This window comes from Lipotes vexillifer, unplaced genomic scaffold (genome assembly GCF_000442215.2).
Source record: "Lipotes vexillifer unplaced genomic scaffold, Lipotes_vexillifer_v1.1 scaffold545, whole genome shotgun sequence".
Lineage (NCBI taxonomy): Eukaryota > Metazoa > Chordata > Mammalia > Artiodactyla > Lipotidae > Lipotes > Lipotes vexillifer.
The window spans coordinates 361207-379382 of record NW_006779129.1 but is presented as its reverse complement, the minus strand read 5'-3'; the positions used below and the strand labels follow the sequence as shown (position 1 = coordinate 379382).

At 49.0% G+C, this 18176-nt stretch overlaps 1 protein-coding gene across 1 annotated transcript in view; it reads right to left on the bottom strand.

Annotated features, from left to right (window-relative positions):
- MCM3AP (minichromosome maintenance complex component 3 associated protein) overlaps positions 1–18176 on the bottom strand; it is a 44891-nt gene that overhangs the window by 5548 nt on the left and 21167 nt on the right. Inside the window, exons 15-25 of the mRNA XM_007452478.1 lie at positions 16308–16439; positions 15845–15958; positions 14125–14277; positions 12400–12597; positions 10549–10617; positions 10330–10464; positions 8355–8508; positions 2781–3039; positions 2465–2562; positions 1243–1633; positions 1–132 (exon numbers count right to left, since the gene is read on the bottom strand). The exon at positions 1–132 is cut by the window's left edge and continues 120 nt beyond it. Of these exons, the coding sequence (XP_007452540.1) occupies positions 1–132; positions 1243–1633; positions 2465–2562; positions 2781–3039; positions 8355–8508; positions 10330–10464; positions 10549–10617; positions 12400–12597; positions 14125–14277; positions 15845–15958; positions 16308–16439 (1835 nt within the window). The remainder of the gene's footprint in view (positions 133–1242; positions 1634–2464; positions 2563–2780; positions 3040–8354; positions 8509–10329; positions 10465–10548; positions 10618–12399; positions 12598–14124; positions 14278–15844; positions 15959–16307; positions 16440–18176) is intronic.

The window sequence follows — 18176 nt, the reverse complement described above, 5'->3', positions numbered from 1 at the left end:
CGCTCTTCCACCTGTGGTGCGTGCCGCGGAGCAGGCTCTCCACCTGGGACTGCAGGACAGGCTGCGTCTGGAGAGAGCTGGGGATCTGGGAGGCATACTGCACAACCATGGAGCACACGGGGAACCAGGGAGCTGGAGAGAAAGCGCCACATAAGTCACAGGCCGTAGTGCAAATCTACATGCCATGTTCTTCACTCTGTATTTTCCTAGGAGAAGGCAACTCTGTAGCTGAGAAGTCTGCCTTCAACTCTGAATACAACAGAACCACAGCTGTTAAAGAAAGAACATCTCCCTCCCCATGTCCAGGTAAGGGATGCAGCCACCCAAGTCAAAATTCACAACAAAGGGTCCATCCTAGAGGCTTTGACTGCACAGGCCTGCAGATGCATGCAGGAATCCGTATTTGACCAAGCACTCAGGGAGGTCTGGTCCCAGAGGCACGGGCTTCTCTTGGGGAGCCCCGACCTAGCTAACAGCAGAGGATTTGCGCAGTGCAGTTTATTTCCCATTGGGTTCCTTCAGTAGCAAATGTCTGTTAGACCTACTGGAGAGTGCACCTCAAAATTTAGAATGAGCCTGAGGCCTCTGTTCCACATGGTCTAAAGGAGAATGGCCCTGCTAAGGCCATGTGCTGCGCCACGTGAGCACAAACAGCCTCGTTCCCTCCTAACAGCATCAGCAAGGGAAGGGGCAGCCTCCTCACAGCACAGGGACCCATAAATCTGCATGAGGACAGCCCAAAAGCCTCACTCGGGCACAGCTGGAGCCACAGAACAAGCTTCTTTGACAAAGAAGGAAGACTGGTGTTAAAGCAGCACTGAGTGCCGTGGCCCCAGCAGAGCCAGCAGCGTGGGGACAGGACTGCACAGTCCCCATGGCTTTTGCTCCCAAATGCCATGGCACAGGCAGGATGGGACCTGCTGTTAACTGAGGAGTCCCAGGCCTTGGGTGCAGCACTCTTCCTGACACCTTCCTCCCGAGACTGAACAGATACCCACAGACCGCTCAGATGGTGGTGAAGGGCCAACAGGGCTCACTCCACAGAACCCCAGCTCGTCCTGACTCCTGAATCCAAAGGCAAGTGCGGACGGGTGCAGCGTGGGGCCGGGGTGCCCAGTGGAGAAGGGCCACCTCACACTGGTGCCCAACACAGGCCAGGGCATCTCTACAGCAAGAAGGAGGCGGGGAACCTGGCCGCAGCACACTGCTTCCCAGCCAGTACCCCTCAGCACGAGCACGCACCTCCTGGGGGCGGAAGGTCCATCTGTGGGAGCTGGAAGCCAAGGACAGCCTGCCTCAGCCAGGCCAGGTGCTCCGGGGTGTTCCAGTGAAGGTGAGGAAGAAGCTGGCTGCCCCCTGCCTCGGCAAACTCAGTGACAGGCCAGGACAGGTCACAGAGCTGCTCGGAGGACACTACAGAGGCCAGGAAGCTCAGCACGCTGTTGAACAGTTCGATGACGGCACTCGGCTCCTGCGGGGCCAGGCCACCTAGCCTCCGCTCTCTTCTGTCGTGGAAAAACCGGCCACTAAACTCCCGGCTAACCCCATCTTCCACGTACTGAATGAGGGTCTGGCAACAAAGGTCAAGGGCACAGGGGCAGTGCGAGACCAGCCACTGCACAGCCTGCGAAACCTGAGAAGCAAAGACAGTGGGGAGAGATCTGGTTCAACGATTCATGCTGCTTTTCAGGAAGAGATTCCTGAAGGTGCCCCTCCCACAGCTGCCACAGCAGGTGCCACCGGAGCAGCAGCCTCTCAACCACACCAGGAAGGGGAGCAGAAGCTTCCACTGCAGTTGAGTTTGGTCTCCCAGGGCCCTGGAGACCCACACAGCAGGGACCCCGAGAAGGGCTCCCGTGCCCCTCGCCCCCGAGGAGCGTGGCCTGAAGGACCGCCCCAGAAGGGCTGGAGGCCCAGGGGAAACCAGCCCTACACATCGCCTTCACCTCACACAGAAAAGGAAGCCACGTCTTCCCGTTCTTAGAAGGACTAACAGCTTCACTACATGCCTGGATGCTTTCACATCCTGTAGTTATCTTTCTTCCTGTAGTTATTACTTTTATTTTAATTCCTGGCACTTCTTTGCCTAAATGTAATTGTCAGCACAGACTTCCCTTTTTTAAGGAAACTTCTGGTAACATTATTTCTTCATATTCCAAGGACAACCACTTACAAAAATAATTCTACATCTGACCGTCAGATACGAGACATGAATTGTCATATTTTAAATCCATAACAACAAAACCTCTAAAAAAATTTACACGAACAATTTAATTTATTGCCAATAACAGGACTGTGGGCAAATTTTATCTTTTATTTTGATTTCTGCTTATATTTTTAGAAAGTTTCCTGTCAAAACATAAAATTAAAGATGCAAGCAGTAATATACACTAAGTTCAAGATAGAGTGAAAGGGAAAAAACTGAAAATATCTTGTCGGACCTTTAAAAATGATGAAACCTTACCTTAGTCGTGCCTTGTAAATCACTAATGGAATCAGGGATCTCAATAACGGTATAATCTGAAATCAGCTTAGCTGAAACCAAATCCTGTAGCATCAGACCTTGAAGACAAACAGACGTAGGTCACCTGTCTCCTGGTAGAGGTCTGCAGGCCAGCAAAGGCATCTCACTGCTCTGACCCTGCCCAGCCCTGCCCTCAGTCACTGCAGCAGCTGCTGTCACATGACTCCGGACACCACACTGCCAGCACTTTCTCATACCCCCGGCTCTACCCACTTATTTAACATGCCAGCTCATAAATGGAACTGCCTTCACACACCAGCTTCCACTTTCTCCTCCACGGCGTCCCCTCCCGGGCTGGACACAAGAACCACCAGCGGAAGCGCAGGCTGGAAGGGCTTGGCCTGCAGGAGCTGCTTGATCTGCAGCAACGCCGACAGCCAGTACACGTCCTCCTCCGCCACGTCCTCGCTCTTCACTTTGGGGGGAAGCAGCAGCATAAGCCCGCTGGCTCCCAGGAGCTCCTTCTGTGTCTCCACAGCATCGAGGGCACAGTCGCTAAGAGCACCGTGGGCCACCTGGAACAGCACCCAGGCCATCAAGATGGGTGCACCAGGGGACAAATCAACAGTGAGCTTCGGTCCCAGAGTGAGCAGAGCCAAATGCTCACCTCACGCCAGGTCAGCTGCCCGCCGTGAGACCGAGAATTAGTAGGAAAATTAGTCATAGGTAATTCAGCCTCTGGCTAGACTTGTGTTGGAGCAATTTAATCTTAACAGTTACCTCAAACAGGCTTGTAAAAAACAAGTAAGCCGGGACTTCCCTGGTGGTTAAGAATCTGCCTGCCAATGCAGGGGACACGGGTTGGATTGCTGGTCCAGGAAGATCCCACATGCCGTGGAGCAACTAAGCCCGTGCACCACAACTACTGAGCCTGTGGTCTAGAGCCCATGAGCCACAACTACTGAGCCCACGTGCCATAACTACTGAAGCCCACGCACCCAGAGCCTGTGCTCCGCAACAAGAGAAGCCACCGCAATCAGAAGCCTGCACACTGCAATGAAGAGTAGCCCCCGCTCGCTGCAAATAGAGAAAGCCTGTGTGCAGCAACAAAGACCCCACGCAGCCAAAAATTTTAAAAAATTCAAAAAAAAAAAAAAAGAAAGAAACCCAAAGGAAACAGATACCGCATGGCACATAGAAAACTTATGCAAAAATCCTAATTTCCTCTGAGGATGCCTCTGGGAACAATCATAAGATGATATGAAAAAGTCAAATAAGGACAAGAAAAAGGAAATCGATAATATATATATTATTAAAAACTCAATAGAACATTTGGAATACAAAGTCAAGGAAATCTCCCAGAAAACAGTATTAAAAAACAAGAGAGAAAATGGGATAGAGAGGATTAAGAGGCTCAGAGGCTCAACTGATGAGGTCAACATCAGTCTAATAGGAGTTCAAGAGAGAAGAGAATAAATGAGAAGGAAAGCAGATGTCATCGAGATGCAAAAACGTCAGTCTCCAGCCCACAAGGACCCACAAAGCCCGAACGATGAGGGAAGGAAGTCAGCACCAGGGCCCCAGGGACAGAGTGCAGGCTTCCAAAGAGAAACAAAGTGGGCCACAGAGAAAGGAACAGAACAGTTTCAGACATCTCAACAGCAATGCTGGACGGCAGGTGACAGTGGAGCAAACTAGAAGGAAAATAACTTTCAACCCATAATTCTACAAACCTAGCTAAACTATGAAGCAAATGTGAGAGTAAATACATTTTCAGACAGGCAAGAATGCCAAAAATTCTCCTCCCACGCATTCTTCCTTTGGAAGAAAGTGGAAAATGTGCTCCATCAAACAAGAGACTAAACCAAGAAAACATCGTGCTGCTGCTGCCGCTGCCAATGGCAGCACCGAGTAAGTGCTTGATGTGTCGGACGGTATGCTCTGTATGTATAACTCACTTCGTCCTCAAGGGTCCCTGTGCGCAGTGGCGCCACAGAGCAGCTGTGTGGCCCCAGGCTATGTGTTTTGGCTCCCACCTCCCTGGCAAAACCGCATCATGAGTAAGAGCGCTGACCCACAGGCGGCGCCCGGCCACGAGGGTCAGGGCTAGGGGTGGGAGAGCAGGACCGAGCTCTCAGTCTGGAGGGCCCGGTGGAAGCCACAGCCTGGGACACGTTATCCGCCTCAAGGGGAGCAGGAGGGTGGCACCTTCTCAGAGGGAGGGACAAGGTGAAGTGACAGAACACTTAGGAAACTCTACTGAGACATGCACAGCCCATGTGCCGGCACATCTGGGTAATATTAACGGAAGAGGAAGATAAAACTACTTAAGATAATGAGACAACTACTACTTGCAAAAAAATAAACAAATGTCACAGAACACTTGCCAGTTCTGGGGCAAATAGCTGTCACACAGCACGCGTGCGCACACACAACACACGCACCCACACGGCCCCACTTGCTGAGATAATATAAAGTAATGATGTAGCCACCTGGAAGATGGGGAGGCTGAGAGGAACTGGGGTATTAAGAGTTCATGCCTCCCACAGTGGGGTGTGCAGCCCCAGGATGGCCCCCACAATGCCACCTACTCGTGCTGATGTCCGTGCACCGTCACCTGCCCTGAGCGTGAGCCGGGCCCAGTGACATGCTTCTAACAATATCAGACAAATGTAATGGGGTGCCACCTCTAAGGTTAGGCTACAAAGAGATTACGCCAGCTTGCTCCGCTGATGGGAGCCAGCTGATGCCCTGTTGTGACCTGCCTCATAGAAGCCCACGTGGCGTGGCCTGCAGGGAAGTGAATCCTGCCAACAACCAAGAGCGTGAGCTTTCCGAGGAGACCAGAGCCCTGGCCTACATCTTGACTTACACCTGGTGAGGAATCCTGAGCCAGAGGGCCCATCTAAGCCACATCTGGACTTCTGCCCCACAGAAACTGTGAGTAACGAACGTTTGTTATTTAAAGCTGCCACATTTGGATGTTTTTTGTTTTTTTGGTTTTTTTGGCCGTGCCGCACAGCACGCAGGGTCTTAATTCCCGAACCAGGGATCGAACCCAGACACCCTGCAGTGGAAGCGCAGAATCCTAACCACTGGACCGCCAGGGAATTCCCAAAGCTGCCACATTTGGAGGTAACCTGCTATGTAGCAATAGATAACTAATACACATATTTTAATGCAAAGTCGGCAGAGAACATCTAAAGTGGATAAATAAGAGAAATGGCAGTGTAAGGACATGATATGGAAACAGGACAGAAGTCAAGCCTTGGGGAAAGGAGCTAGAAGAAGGGGCAGGGGCTGCAATTTCTCATCATACATCATGTGGTGCTATCTGAGTTTTCAACTACATGCAAGTATTATTTTGACTTAAAATTTTAAGAATAAAGGCAAGACTGCTGGTGGGAATGTGAATTGGTTCAGCCACTATGGAGAACAGTATGGAGGTTCCTTAAAAAACTACAAATAGAACTACCATATGACCCAGCAATCCCACTACTAGGTATATACCCTGAGGAAACCAGAATTCAGAAAGAGTCATGTACCAAAATGTTCATTGCAGCTCTATTTACAATAGCCCGGAGATGGAAACAACCTAAGTGCCCGCCGTCGGATGAATGGATAAAGAAGATGTGGCACATATATACAATGGAATATTACTCAGCCATAAAAAGAAACGAAATTGAGCTATTTGTAATGAGGTGGATAGATCTAGAGTCTGTCATACGGAGTGAAGTAAGTCAGAAAGAGAAGGACAAATACCGTATGCTAACACATATATATGGAATTTAAGAAAAAAAAATGTTATGAAGAACCTAGGGGTAAAACAGGAATAAAGACAGAGACCTACTGGAGAACAGACTTGAGGATATGGGGAGGGGGAAGGGTGAGGTGTGTTAGGGCGAGAGAGAGACATGGACATATATATACTAACAAACGTAAGGTAGATAGCCAGTGGGAAGCAGCCGCATGGCACAGGGAAACCGGCTCGGTTCTTTGTGGCTGTCTGGAGGGGTGGGATAGGGAGGGTGGGAGGGAGGGAGACAAAGAGGGAAGAGATATGGGAACATATATATATGTATAACTGACTCACTCTGTTATAAAGCAGAAACTAACACACCATTGTAAAGCAATTATACCCCAATAAAGATGTTAAAAAAAAAAAAAAAAGAATAAAGGCAAGAACAAACTAATTGTCCAGTAGGTGAAGTCTGACTTTGTCATCATAGGAAAAAGGGAAGAACACGCCCCAGGATGTTTCTGTTGCCTCTGAATGGTGAGAGCTTAGATGACTCTTATAATCTTTATAACTCCTCTGTATTTCCTTATGTTTTTAAAGTTTTATATATGTATTACTTTCATGTTTAAGAAATACAATAAATAGTATTAAAGTGGAAAGAAACAAACAAAAATCCTATAGTCAAACTACAGTTAGAAGCAGTTCCAAGGACAGGAGGAACATGCCCTGCAGTGCCGCATGCAGATGTCCGGGTGTACCATGAACGTGCCTGTCAGGAAGAGCAGAGGTCAGGCATGGAGCCTTCAGGTCAGGACACGGTGGGCAGGGCCGCTTTCACTGGGCCCCGCTCTGAGCGTGCCGCCGGTTGTGATCGCCACACTATGGGAGGCACCAGGCCCAGGTCGGACAGCTGGCCACAGCAGCAGCTACCAATACCAGGTTTGCTCAACACTGAAACGCACACTTCCTGCCCCGCACTGCTATTTTCTAAGTAAATAAAATATACATCCGGTTTTACTTCTGAACACACAAGTAAAACCTAAATTCATTTATGCAGGTCTGAATCTAATGAGGAAACAGGTTCTCATTAAATAAGAATCTCTCAGGGAACCAATTAAGCTTAGTATTGCACAAATACCTATAAAGAACAAAAATTAGGGACTTCCCTGGTGGCGCAGTGGTTAAGAATCTGCCTGCCAATGCAGGGGACATGGGTTCGATCTCTGGTCTGGGAAGATCCCACATGCTGTGGAGCAACTAAGCCCGTGTGCCACAACTACTGAGCCTGTGCTCTAGAGCCCATGAGCCACAACTACTGAGCCCGCGTGCCACAACTACTGAAGTCCGCGCACCTCGAGCCCGTGCTCCGTAACAAGAGAAGCCACTGCAATGAGAAGCCCGTGCACTGCAACAAACAGTAGACCCCGCTCGCCGCAACCAGAGGAAGCCCACGTGCAGCAACGAAGACCCAACGCAGCCGAGAGAGAGAGAGAGAGGCAGAAAAGAGAGAGAGAGAGGGAGAGAAAGAGAGAGGAAGGAAAGCAGGAAGGGAAAGGAAACGAAAGGAAAAAAATGAGAACTTATAATCAAAAACTGAGGACAACTTTACTGTAAAACAAAAACAAGTAACCTGAAATGCCCACTACTGAACCCAAGTGAAAACTGCATAGGATTAAAAACCATTAGTCTTTTGGTAAGACCTGATATATCAGGAAGCTATTTAACAAAGATTTCAGCAGCTGACAGACCATATGAGATGCAACAGCCACTGCATTTTTTTGTAACGCTCTGTCTCATCCCTCTTGGGTTAGTTACCAGAGGTCTGTGGAATTCAGGGCTTCTGAATTATAGGTGAACATATGGACTTTTCAGGATTGTTCTGGGTTTTCACCAAGTTCTCAAAGAGAGGTCTGTGACCCAAGACAGTTAAGACTCACTGCACTCCCGAGAATCTAGCCTGGTCTCTCACACCAAGGGGGTGTACATGGGATGTCGTCAAGATGCAAGGAGGAACAGATACGACACTTGCTTCTGAGCCTCCCACATTGTTTCAGGGCCACTTCAGGGAAGTTATATGACTCCAATCATGTCTGGGAGTGAGCGCAAATGAGAAAATCACAGAAGTAAATACACTAAGTGATGGTCACTCACCTTGACGCACACACTGACAGAAACTGTCTGATTCCCTTTGCTGCTGAGAGTGTTAAAGAGAGTGAGTGTCTGAATCCCACCAACATCACGGTATGTGTCATCCACTGAGCCACCATCTCCTATGAACTTGACTTTTAACCAATTTGCTAGAATTCTGTGAATAAAGGAAAATAACACTTGAAGGAGAGTCTAATGCTAAATTTGAACTACAAAGAGAAATATTACACAGATGTAAATCCACAAACACCAAATCTTACTAGAAGGGTGATCTGAACTAATGAACAGGCTGTGATTTTTAAATGGAGTTAGAAACTCTACTGGGTTATATATTTGAGAGGACACTCATTCTAATGTGATCTATGATTTATTTATTTATGTATGCATGTACGTATGTATGTATGGCTGTGTGGGGTCTTCGTTTCTGTGCGTGGGCTTTTGCTAGTTGTGGCAAGCGGGGACCACTCTTCAACGTGGTGTGCGGGCCTCTCACTATCGCGGCCTCTGTTGTTGCGGAGCACAGGCTCCAGACGCGCAGGCTCAGTAATTATGGCTCACGGGCCCAGATGCTCCGCAGCATGTGGGATCTTCCCAGACCAGGGCTCGAACCCGTGTCCCCTACATTGGCAGGCAGATTCTCAACCAATGCGCCACAAGGGAAGCCCCGTGATTTATGATTTTGAAGCACTAAGAAGATTTTGAGCAACAGAAAAGGTCCTTAGAGTTTACCATACAACCCAGCAATTCCACTCCTAGGTATATAAGCAAAAGAACTGCAAACGTATGTCCACACAAACACTTACACGTCAATGTTCACAGAAGCGTTATCATAATAATCAAGAAGTGGAAATACCACAAATGCCCATCAACTGATGAACAGAGAAATAAAATGTGATATATTCATGCAGTCAAATATCATTCGGCCACAAAATTAAGGACTAATATATGCTACAACATGAATGAACCTAGAAAACATTATGCTAAGTGAAAGATGCCAGTCATAGAAGACTACGTGTTTTCGGGTTCTGTTTGTATGAAATGTCCAGAATAGGCAAATGAATAGAGACAGAAGACAGATTAGTAGTTGCCAGGGGCTGCAGGTAAGAAGGGATGGACTGCTAATGGGCATGGATTTCTTTTTAGGTGAAAAAATGTTCTGCAATTAGATAGTTGTCATGGTTATACAACTCCGTGAATACACTAGAACCAGTGAAATGTACACCTTAAATGGGAGAAATCTGTGATATGTGAATTACATCTAAAAAAGAAAAGTAACATGTTCCGTAGTTGCTTTAAAAGTATGGTATCTGGGGCTTCCCTGGTGGCGCAGTGGTTGAGAGTCCGCCTGCTGATGCAGGGGACACGGGTTCATGCCCCGGTTCGGGAAGATCCCACATGCCGCGGAGCGGCCGGGCCCGTGAGCCATGGCCGCTGAGCCTGCGCGTCCGGAGCCTGTGCTCCGCAACGGGAGGGGCCACAACAGTGAGAGGCCCGCGTACCGCAAAAGTATGGTTTCTGGAAGCAACTTGGTTACAAGAAACAATGCCATGTCAACTTTTTGGTTTCTTTTTAAAAATGCCAGAAGTTTTTTACCTAGGGAATAAATGGAACTATAGCGAACAAACTAAACTGTCTTCCCCAAGAGTCTAAAATGGAGCAGGCTCTCATCAACATACCTCAGCATAGCTTTAAGTCACAATCAAGTGTGAAATGTTTTTGGGCAAAGACTGTTGCCAACGATACAAAATAAAAATGTGAATAATCTAAAGCGTCAACTTCAAATAACAAACAAAACAGCCTGCAAAGCTAAGCACCAAAATGAAAGCAGGCGTCAGGGCCCCCAGGAGGACAGGAGCACACTGGGCTGACACGCGGCCACCCCGCCTGCAACACTCAGCTGCCAGATGCTCTGGAGAAGTCACTCCGCCTCCCGGCCGCTTGCTGAGCACCTAGCCCCACAGGGGGAGACCTGCCCGACCTGCCAGGGCTCCCTGGGGACTGCTCTTCTCCATCAGGCAGCACCAGCACCAGCTTCCAAAACACGCGCTCCTGCCGCCCCGGGAGGTGCTCAGCCACGAGGGATGGCAGGTCCAGGGGTGCCCATGCCGCGTCACTGGAAGGGACAGAGCACCACAGGTGAGCCACCACGCGAGCCCCTGGCAGCAGCAGCATACACGGCGGGCGGGGGGTGACCAACCTCAGCAGCTGCCGGTAGAAGTGCTGAACCTTCATCTGGTGCGCCACCTTGTTTCTGAGACACCTTAGCCTGCGAAGGAAGAACCACACAGAGCCTACGTGAGGCCCACTCAGCGCCCACGGAGGAACTTGATAAGTGCTTAGTGATGTTCTGAGTGCAAAGTAATTTGGTTAGTGAGTGTCTCCCAGTGGGGAATACTTAGGAGACCAAGAAACCTTTGCCGATAGAGAAACAGTTTAGTCAGAGGACTTGTTCATTCCATAAATGTCAAGCAATTATCTACTGTGTGCCAGTCACGGCAGATCAGCAGTGAACAGACAAAAATCCTGCCCTGCTAGAACACACGCTCTTGTAGGGAGAGGGCCTCTGTTAGTGGGTGGCGTGACAGGCGCAGTGGGCAGGCTGTGCACTTACACAGGGTGGTCAGAGGTGATGTGGGAGCAAAGACTGAAGGAAATAGGGGCGCCAGCATGTGAGTTCTGGGGGACAGGCCAGACCAAGTCAGGAGGGGGCCTGGCACGTACACAGAATGAGCACAGGGAGAGCAGCGGGGGCAGCCAGAGGGCAGGGTGGGGGCCACTATGAAGGGACTCAGAGAGCAGCCCAGGGACGTCGACAGGGACGTGAGGCGACCTGACTCTGATGTGGTGGTGAGGACACCAGGGTGCAGGGGTCAAGGGCGGAAGCCAGCAGACGGGACAGGTGGCTACGTGAGAGGGGTTGGCGGTGGAGGTGGTGAGGGTAGAGCCGCAGGATGGTGGGTCTGAGTCCAGGTGTGACCCAGCCCAGGGAGGACAGGCCGGCATCCTGTGAGCCAGAGGAGGCACCAAGTGCAGCAGGCCAAGCGAAGACTAGGTTCCGATGTTGAACTGGGGACGTAGGGAAGAGGCCTCGGCTGGAGATGCACAAAGTGAGCTGTCAGCATGCAGGATGGAAAAAGATTACCAGGGGAGGAGGCAGAGGGGAAGAAGAGGGGCCGGCGGCTGTGCTGGAGGGAGGGGGAGGGGACAGAGAGAGGGCCGTCCTGACACAGGTGACACAGCCAGGACTCCAGGAGGCTGCGGGCCAAGGCCAAAGGCCGAAGGCACATCAGAGACAGGCCAGCACCATCACCACCCTGCTTGCAGACAGGCACAGGACCCGGGGATGTGCGCAGCTACACAAAGTTTGTTAGAGGCGTGGAGCTGGTGACAGCCCAGGCGAGGACAAGACGTGCCTCAAGACCCCAGCAGGGTGGGCTGCCACTGTGCCTCTGTGTCGTCTTCCTAGGCCCCCACTGGGAGGCTCCTCTCCAGAGGCGACAGAGGCCTGGTCTGAAAAGAGAGGCCGAGCCCTGCGTGGCCAGGATTGGGCAGCTGAAGCCAGGACCTGGGCAGGGAGCTGGGCACATGCGGGGTGGCCAGGAGGAGCGGCAGGGAGGGACATGCGAGGGGACACAGGGAGGGAGCCCCTAAGAGAAGAGACCTGACGGCAGGAGGGGGAGTCGCTAAAATGCTGCCACCGCAGACCCAGGGTAGCAGAGGGGTCGGGGTGGGGGTGGGGGTGGGGGTGAGGCCAACACGGACCTCTGGCTCCACCGAGAATGGACACGATGTGTCCTTAAGCTAGGAAGGCAAGGAGGAAACAGGTAATTCCAGGGAAAATTCGATTGGCAGGACCAGGAGTGTTGTAAGGGGAAGAGGCAGGTGAAATCACAGCAGGTAGAGCAACTCTCACTCCGAAAACGCAATCCTGAATCTGCCTTCACCTCCTCTGACTCCACCTATCTTCCCTGCAAACAGACGCGTTAATCCACACCCTCGATGAAGCCAGTTGGGGCAGGAGGCACTTAGGAGGCCCCGGGCTGCTGACCTGGTGCAGGAGATGCCCACTCTCCCCGCGTGGCCCAGATCCAGGAGGCCCTTGGCCAGGTTCTCCTCTGCAATGGGGCACTCTGCGCTGGGTGCCAGTGCCCTCAGCCGGTCATTCATGTCCATACAGCAGGGCGCCGCAGGGAAGGCCCGCATCTGGCGCCTCAGTTTCTTCCGGGCTGCGACACCTTCCCTCCACCTAGAGGAGAGACCAAAGTATCATCACTGGGTGTTTCTGCCATGGGGACAAGGCAAAAACATCTCCAGCATTAACATGGGAAACATTTTCTGCCAGTATGTTTAGGTCTTTTTCAGCAACAGATCTCAAACTGAGAAATGGATCAGAACTGAAACTCAAGGTATGGGGGATGCATGATAACGAATGAGTGGTGGGCAACGAAACTACCGAACTTAAGAGGGAATGCTGAGGGACTTCCCTGGTGGCGCAGTGGTAAGACTCTGCGCTCCCAATGCAGGGGGATGGGTTCGATCCCTGGTCAGGGAACTAGATACCACATGCATGCCGCGACTAAGAGTTCGCCCATGCCTCAACTAAGGAGCCAGTGAGTGGCAACTAAGGAGGCTGTGAGCCACAACTAAGGAGCCCGCATGCCACAACTGAGACCTGGTGCAACCAAATAAATTAATTAATTAAAAAAAAAGAGTGAACAATCTCTGGAGGCCAACTTGCCAATCTGGATACAAACACAGATCCATACACCCTTTGACCCAGCAGACACCACCGACAGGATTTTCTCTCCAGACATGTGTGCAGCTGTGTGAAATGTCTGTACAAGGATGCCACTGCAGCACTCTTTGTCACAGCTAGAGAGAGAAAGCCATGTGAAAGTCTACCAGTGGGACCAGGCAGGTCATCTACCATGTGCTCTGGCAACGCCACCTCAGTGCACTGATGGCAATGGGGAGAGGCCACCGTGCTGCTGCAGTCAGGTCTCCGCCCTATGTCACAGAGAGTCAAGAAAAGTTTGGCACAGAGTAGGGAACGTGCTCCCACCTGTGCCAACCACCAAAGGTCAGAAGTCCTCGTGGGATGGAGACTCATTTCTCACTGAATCCCCTTTTACACGGCTGCAACTGTCAAGTACACTATTACTTTCTTTAAATGTTATTATGAAATGAATCATCATATAACATACGTAACACATGTACACCCATTTTAAAGATTAATGATAAATCAAACACCCACATCCTTCCATGCAGTGGAGAATGGGTGGCCAAGACCAGCACCTGATCCCCACGGGCCCTGCTCAGTCACACACCCTCTCATTCCCAAAGGTAACCACTGTGTTGGGTTTATGTTTGTCATTTTCCTTCTTTAGGGTTGTACTACTATATATGAATCCAAAACAATCCATTTAGTTTGAATATACAGTTTGTATGTTGCACACATTTCCCTAAGAATTGCTTTCTTTCACTATAAATTATGTTGCAGAAATTCATCCATGTGGGCACATACAGCTATCATTTGGCTTGTTCATGGCCCTCTCCGTGTCTAGCACATTGGGTAAACAGCAGAAGGCTACCTATAAATATCTGTCGAAATATAGAGCAGTCCCCCCACCCCAATCTAATTCTTTACTTAGTTTATACCCTTTAGGAAGGAACATGTTACATGTGCATATTATCAGCTGTTTCTGAAAGTATAATCTTTGTAAAAGACTCTCCCTGTATGCATTGATTTTATCTGTAAGGACATGGAACTCACCGCTGGAGATACTTGCAGAAGCACCGAAGTTCCTGGAGGGTCTCTTTTGCAGTCTGGAAAATTTCCTCCCCAAGAAACAAGTCCACCAGGTGGGCACAGACGTCCTCACAGCAACGGGCCACGCGGAGCCTCTGCTCTGTCTCCACTGCACTCCTAGGGAAGAGGGCAATCAGCGTGAGAGACACTGCACCCAAGGCCCCACCCTGAGGGCCTGCCTTAAAAGCATGAGTCCACGTCCTTAATACTGAAATGTAATGATATCTATGCTGCAAGGAAAGCTTGAAGATTTCATTTTATATAATGCACAGACATCTGGAAATTTAGAGAAAAAAGAACTAAAGTGGTACAGGGTACAAGATTATAGATCCAGCAGGGCCCTTATAAATAGTCAAGAGATAACCCTGTATCTTATAGTTAGAAATTTAATTTTTAAATGACCATTGAGACAACTGAAATATCTTCTCATCAACAACATCTGATGTCTGCAATTAGAAATGTCTCAAGCATATGATAGCTGGCTACAGAGGCTGACAGCCTAAGGTCATGTGACAGTGGCCCTCAGATAAACCAGAATCTGAAAGAGATTTTTTACAACAAAATCCTATCAACCAAGGGATCACAGAGGCCTTTATCAAATATATTTAGCCATTAAGTCAAAGAAGCCCAGACAGGCAAGACCCATTTCCAATAGTTGTCCTCTGTGGCGATGGAGACAGCCCTGGGCCGAGCTGTAGTCCAAGTCTTCTGGAACTGCAGAGAACAGCAGTTTCCCTGCACGTCAATGAGTCCTAGGTTTTACATATCTCTTTTTTTTTTTTTTTTTTTTAGTTTTTTTTTTTTAACATCTTTATTAGAGTATAATTGCTTTACATTGTTGTTAGTTTCTGCTTTTGAGGTACGCGGGCCTCTCACTGTTGCGGCCTCTCCCGTTGCGGAGCACAGGCTCCGGATGCACAGGCCCAGCGGCCATGGCTCACGGGCCCAGCAGCTCCGCAGCATGTGGGATCCTCCCGGACCGGGGCACGAACCACCTGCATCGGCAGGTGGACTCTCAACCACTGCGCCACCAGGGAAGCCCTACATATCTCTTAATACCCCTTCCTGGGATTAAGAACAGACAAACACCCATCATTTGTGAGGTCTCTTGCTTATAGTAAACAGTGAAATAGACTCCCAATTAATAGAAATGGAAAGAAATATTAATTAAACAATATACTCTGCCTCCTGGCTATATTCCCCATCTGCACCAGAGGCTGCAGGCCTATCTCAGGGGAACTTAAATGCAAGGACAGGTTTCCCAGCACAACTGACCCTCTTTCTTCCCTGAAGCTTGGCACTGAAATTAATAAAGTTCTTAAGTGAAATAGCTCAAAGGAATCTCTTAACACACGAAACAAAGGAAAGGATCTTCTACTTGAGAAAAACTAACGGTGAGTAACCTGGTGTGGAGAAGACCACCAGTGAATTCTTTTGCTGACAGACACATCCCCACGCCCAGGGCAGGGTCAACAAGGAGGATGAGAGTGAAAGCGAGGGCCTCCCTGGAAGCAACGCACACAAGAACAGGGGCAGCCTGTTAGTGTCTGGCTAACCAGAAGAGATGCTCCTTGTCAAAATGAAAGCCAGCTAGCATGAGCTGGACCAGCCTGGCCACGGTGCCTCTAACCCTCCTCCCACCCGCCCACCCGCCTCACGCTGCAGGCACCAGCGCTTCACTTACTTCAACGCCTGGGAGCAGGTTTCCCTCACATGTTCTGTCACCACGAGCTCTGTCAGCTCTGCAGCTAGGTCCTGGCTCATCTGCGTTAACATCAGTTCTCTCTCTTGTTTCAACCTGAGGGAAAAGGAAAAGGAGCACAAGAAATAACAGTCGTCACACTCTGTGACCTTGCGAGCAGGGATTTGAGTTGTGCTGCCTGACCCCTCCGGTTCCACCAGACTGGCCACACAGCCACACCCACTCCAGTTCCCTGACCACCACCCACACCCCCTCTGGCTGGGGAGGGGCTGCTGCTTACAAGGTGGGACCTGCCCACTCCCTGGGCCACAGCGTAGGAAGGTGCAGGGCGAGCCGTGGGTCTGAGTGCAGTGGGCAAAAGTGAGAGCATCGTAAGCCAGGGCAGGTTCTCCCCTTGTCCACACACTCCACCCCCACGGGCACTGCAGGGATGAGACGCCCTCACCTCTCTTCTTCAGCCCGCCGCCTCTCTTCCTCTTTCCGCTCCCTTTCCGTAGTCAATTCTTCACTTGCAATGTGCCTCAAAATGCCCATGGTTGCAGCTGTTAACAGCTCCTCCATAGCAGCATTGGAAACACTTTGGAAACAAAGTGGACATTGCTCTAAATAAATAATAAAAGCCACACAAACCGTATTACTAGACTTCTAATACTAGCAAGGGAAAAAATACCTATTTGCCTTCCAGCATAAAAATCAAGCCCATGGTTAGGAACACACACTCTATCAAAACTGACTCAGGAAAAAAAGAAAATCTGAATAAACCTGTAACTAGTTAAGAGACTGACTCAGTATTTAAAAACATCTTCCAGCAAAGAAAACTCCAGGATGAGAGGGCTTCACTGGCAAATTCTACCAAACACTTAAAGAAGAACTAACACCAACCCTTCTCAAACTCTTCAAAAAAACCGAGGCACAAGGAACACTTCCTAACACCTCTAGGAGGCCAGCATCCCCCCGACCTGATACCAAAGCCAGGCAAAAACACCACAAGAAAACGAGTGACCAATATCCCTTGTGGACGTTGAGGTAAAAATCCTTAACAAAATACTAGCAAACCAATATTAAGCAATATACTGAAAGGATTATACACTACCAAGTGTATAATCTCACACTACCAAGAGATTTATTCCTGGAATGCAACAAATGAAAATCAATGTAATACAACCATATTAATAAACTGAAGGGGAAAAAACCCACAAAATCATCTCAATTAATGGAGAGAGAACATCTGACAAATTCAATACCATTTCATGATAAAAACACTCAATAAATTAGGAAGAGAAGGGAACTTTCTCAAAATGATAAAGACCATATATGAAACACCCACAGCTAACATCATATTCCGTCGTGAAAGATAGAAAGCTTTTCCTCTAAGATCAGTAACAAGACAAGAGTGCCCTATCTGCCATTTCTATTCAACACCGTATTGAAAGTTACAGCCAGAGCAATTAGACAAGAAAAATAAAAACATCCAAACTGGAAAGGAAGAAGAAAACTACGTGTATTCACAGATGACAGGATCTTGTATGTAGAAAATCCTAAGGGATCCACTCAAAAGCTATTACAATAAAAAAAAGTTCAACAAGATTGGAATATAAGGATCAACACCCAAAAATCAATGGCATTTCTATACACGAGCAATGAACGTTCTGAAAGTGGAATTGAGGAAACAATTCCGTCTACAATAGCGACAAAAAGAATAATTAGGAACAAATTTAACCAAAGAAACCAAAGACTTACAATAAAAATTATAAAACGTTGCTGAAAGAAATTAAGGAAGACATAAACAAATGTAAAGACATCCAAGTTCATGGACTGGAAGACTTCACATTGTTAAGATGCCAGTACTACCCAAAGCAATCTACAGATTCATTGGAATCACCATCAAAATCCCAACATTAACTTTTTGCAGAAGTAGAAAAACCCATCCAAAAATTCTTATGAAATTTAAAGGGTCTCCAAATAGGGAAACAGTCTTCAAAGAGAAAGCTGAAACAAAGCTGAAGGACTCGCACTTTGAGATTTCAAAACTTACAACTTACGAAGTTATAGTAATCAAATCAAAACAATACGGTACTACCATAAAAACAGACATATACGGCTTCCCTGGTGGCGTGGTGGTTAGGAGTCCGCCTGCCGATGCAGGGGACGCGGGTTCGTGCCCCGGTCTGGGAAGATCCCACATGCCATGGAGCGGCTGGGCCCATGAGCCATGGCCGCTGAGCCTGCGCGTCCGGAGCCTGTGCTCCGCAACGGGAGAGGCCACAACAGGGAGAGGCCGAGTACCCCCAAAAAACAACAACAACAAAAAAAA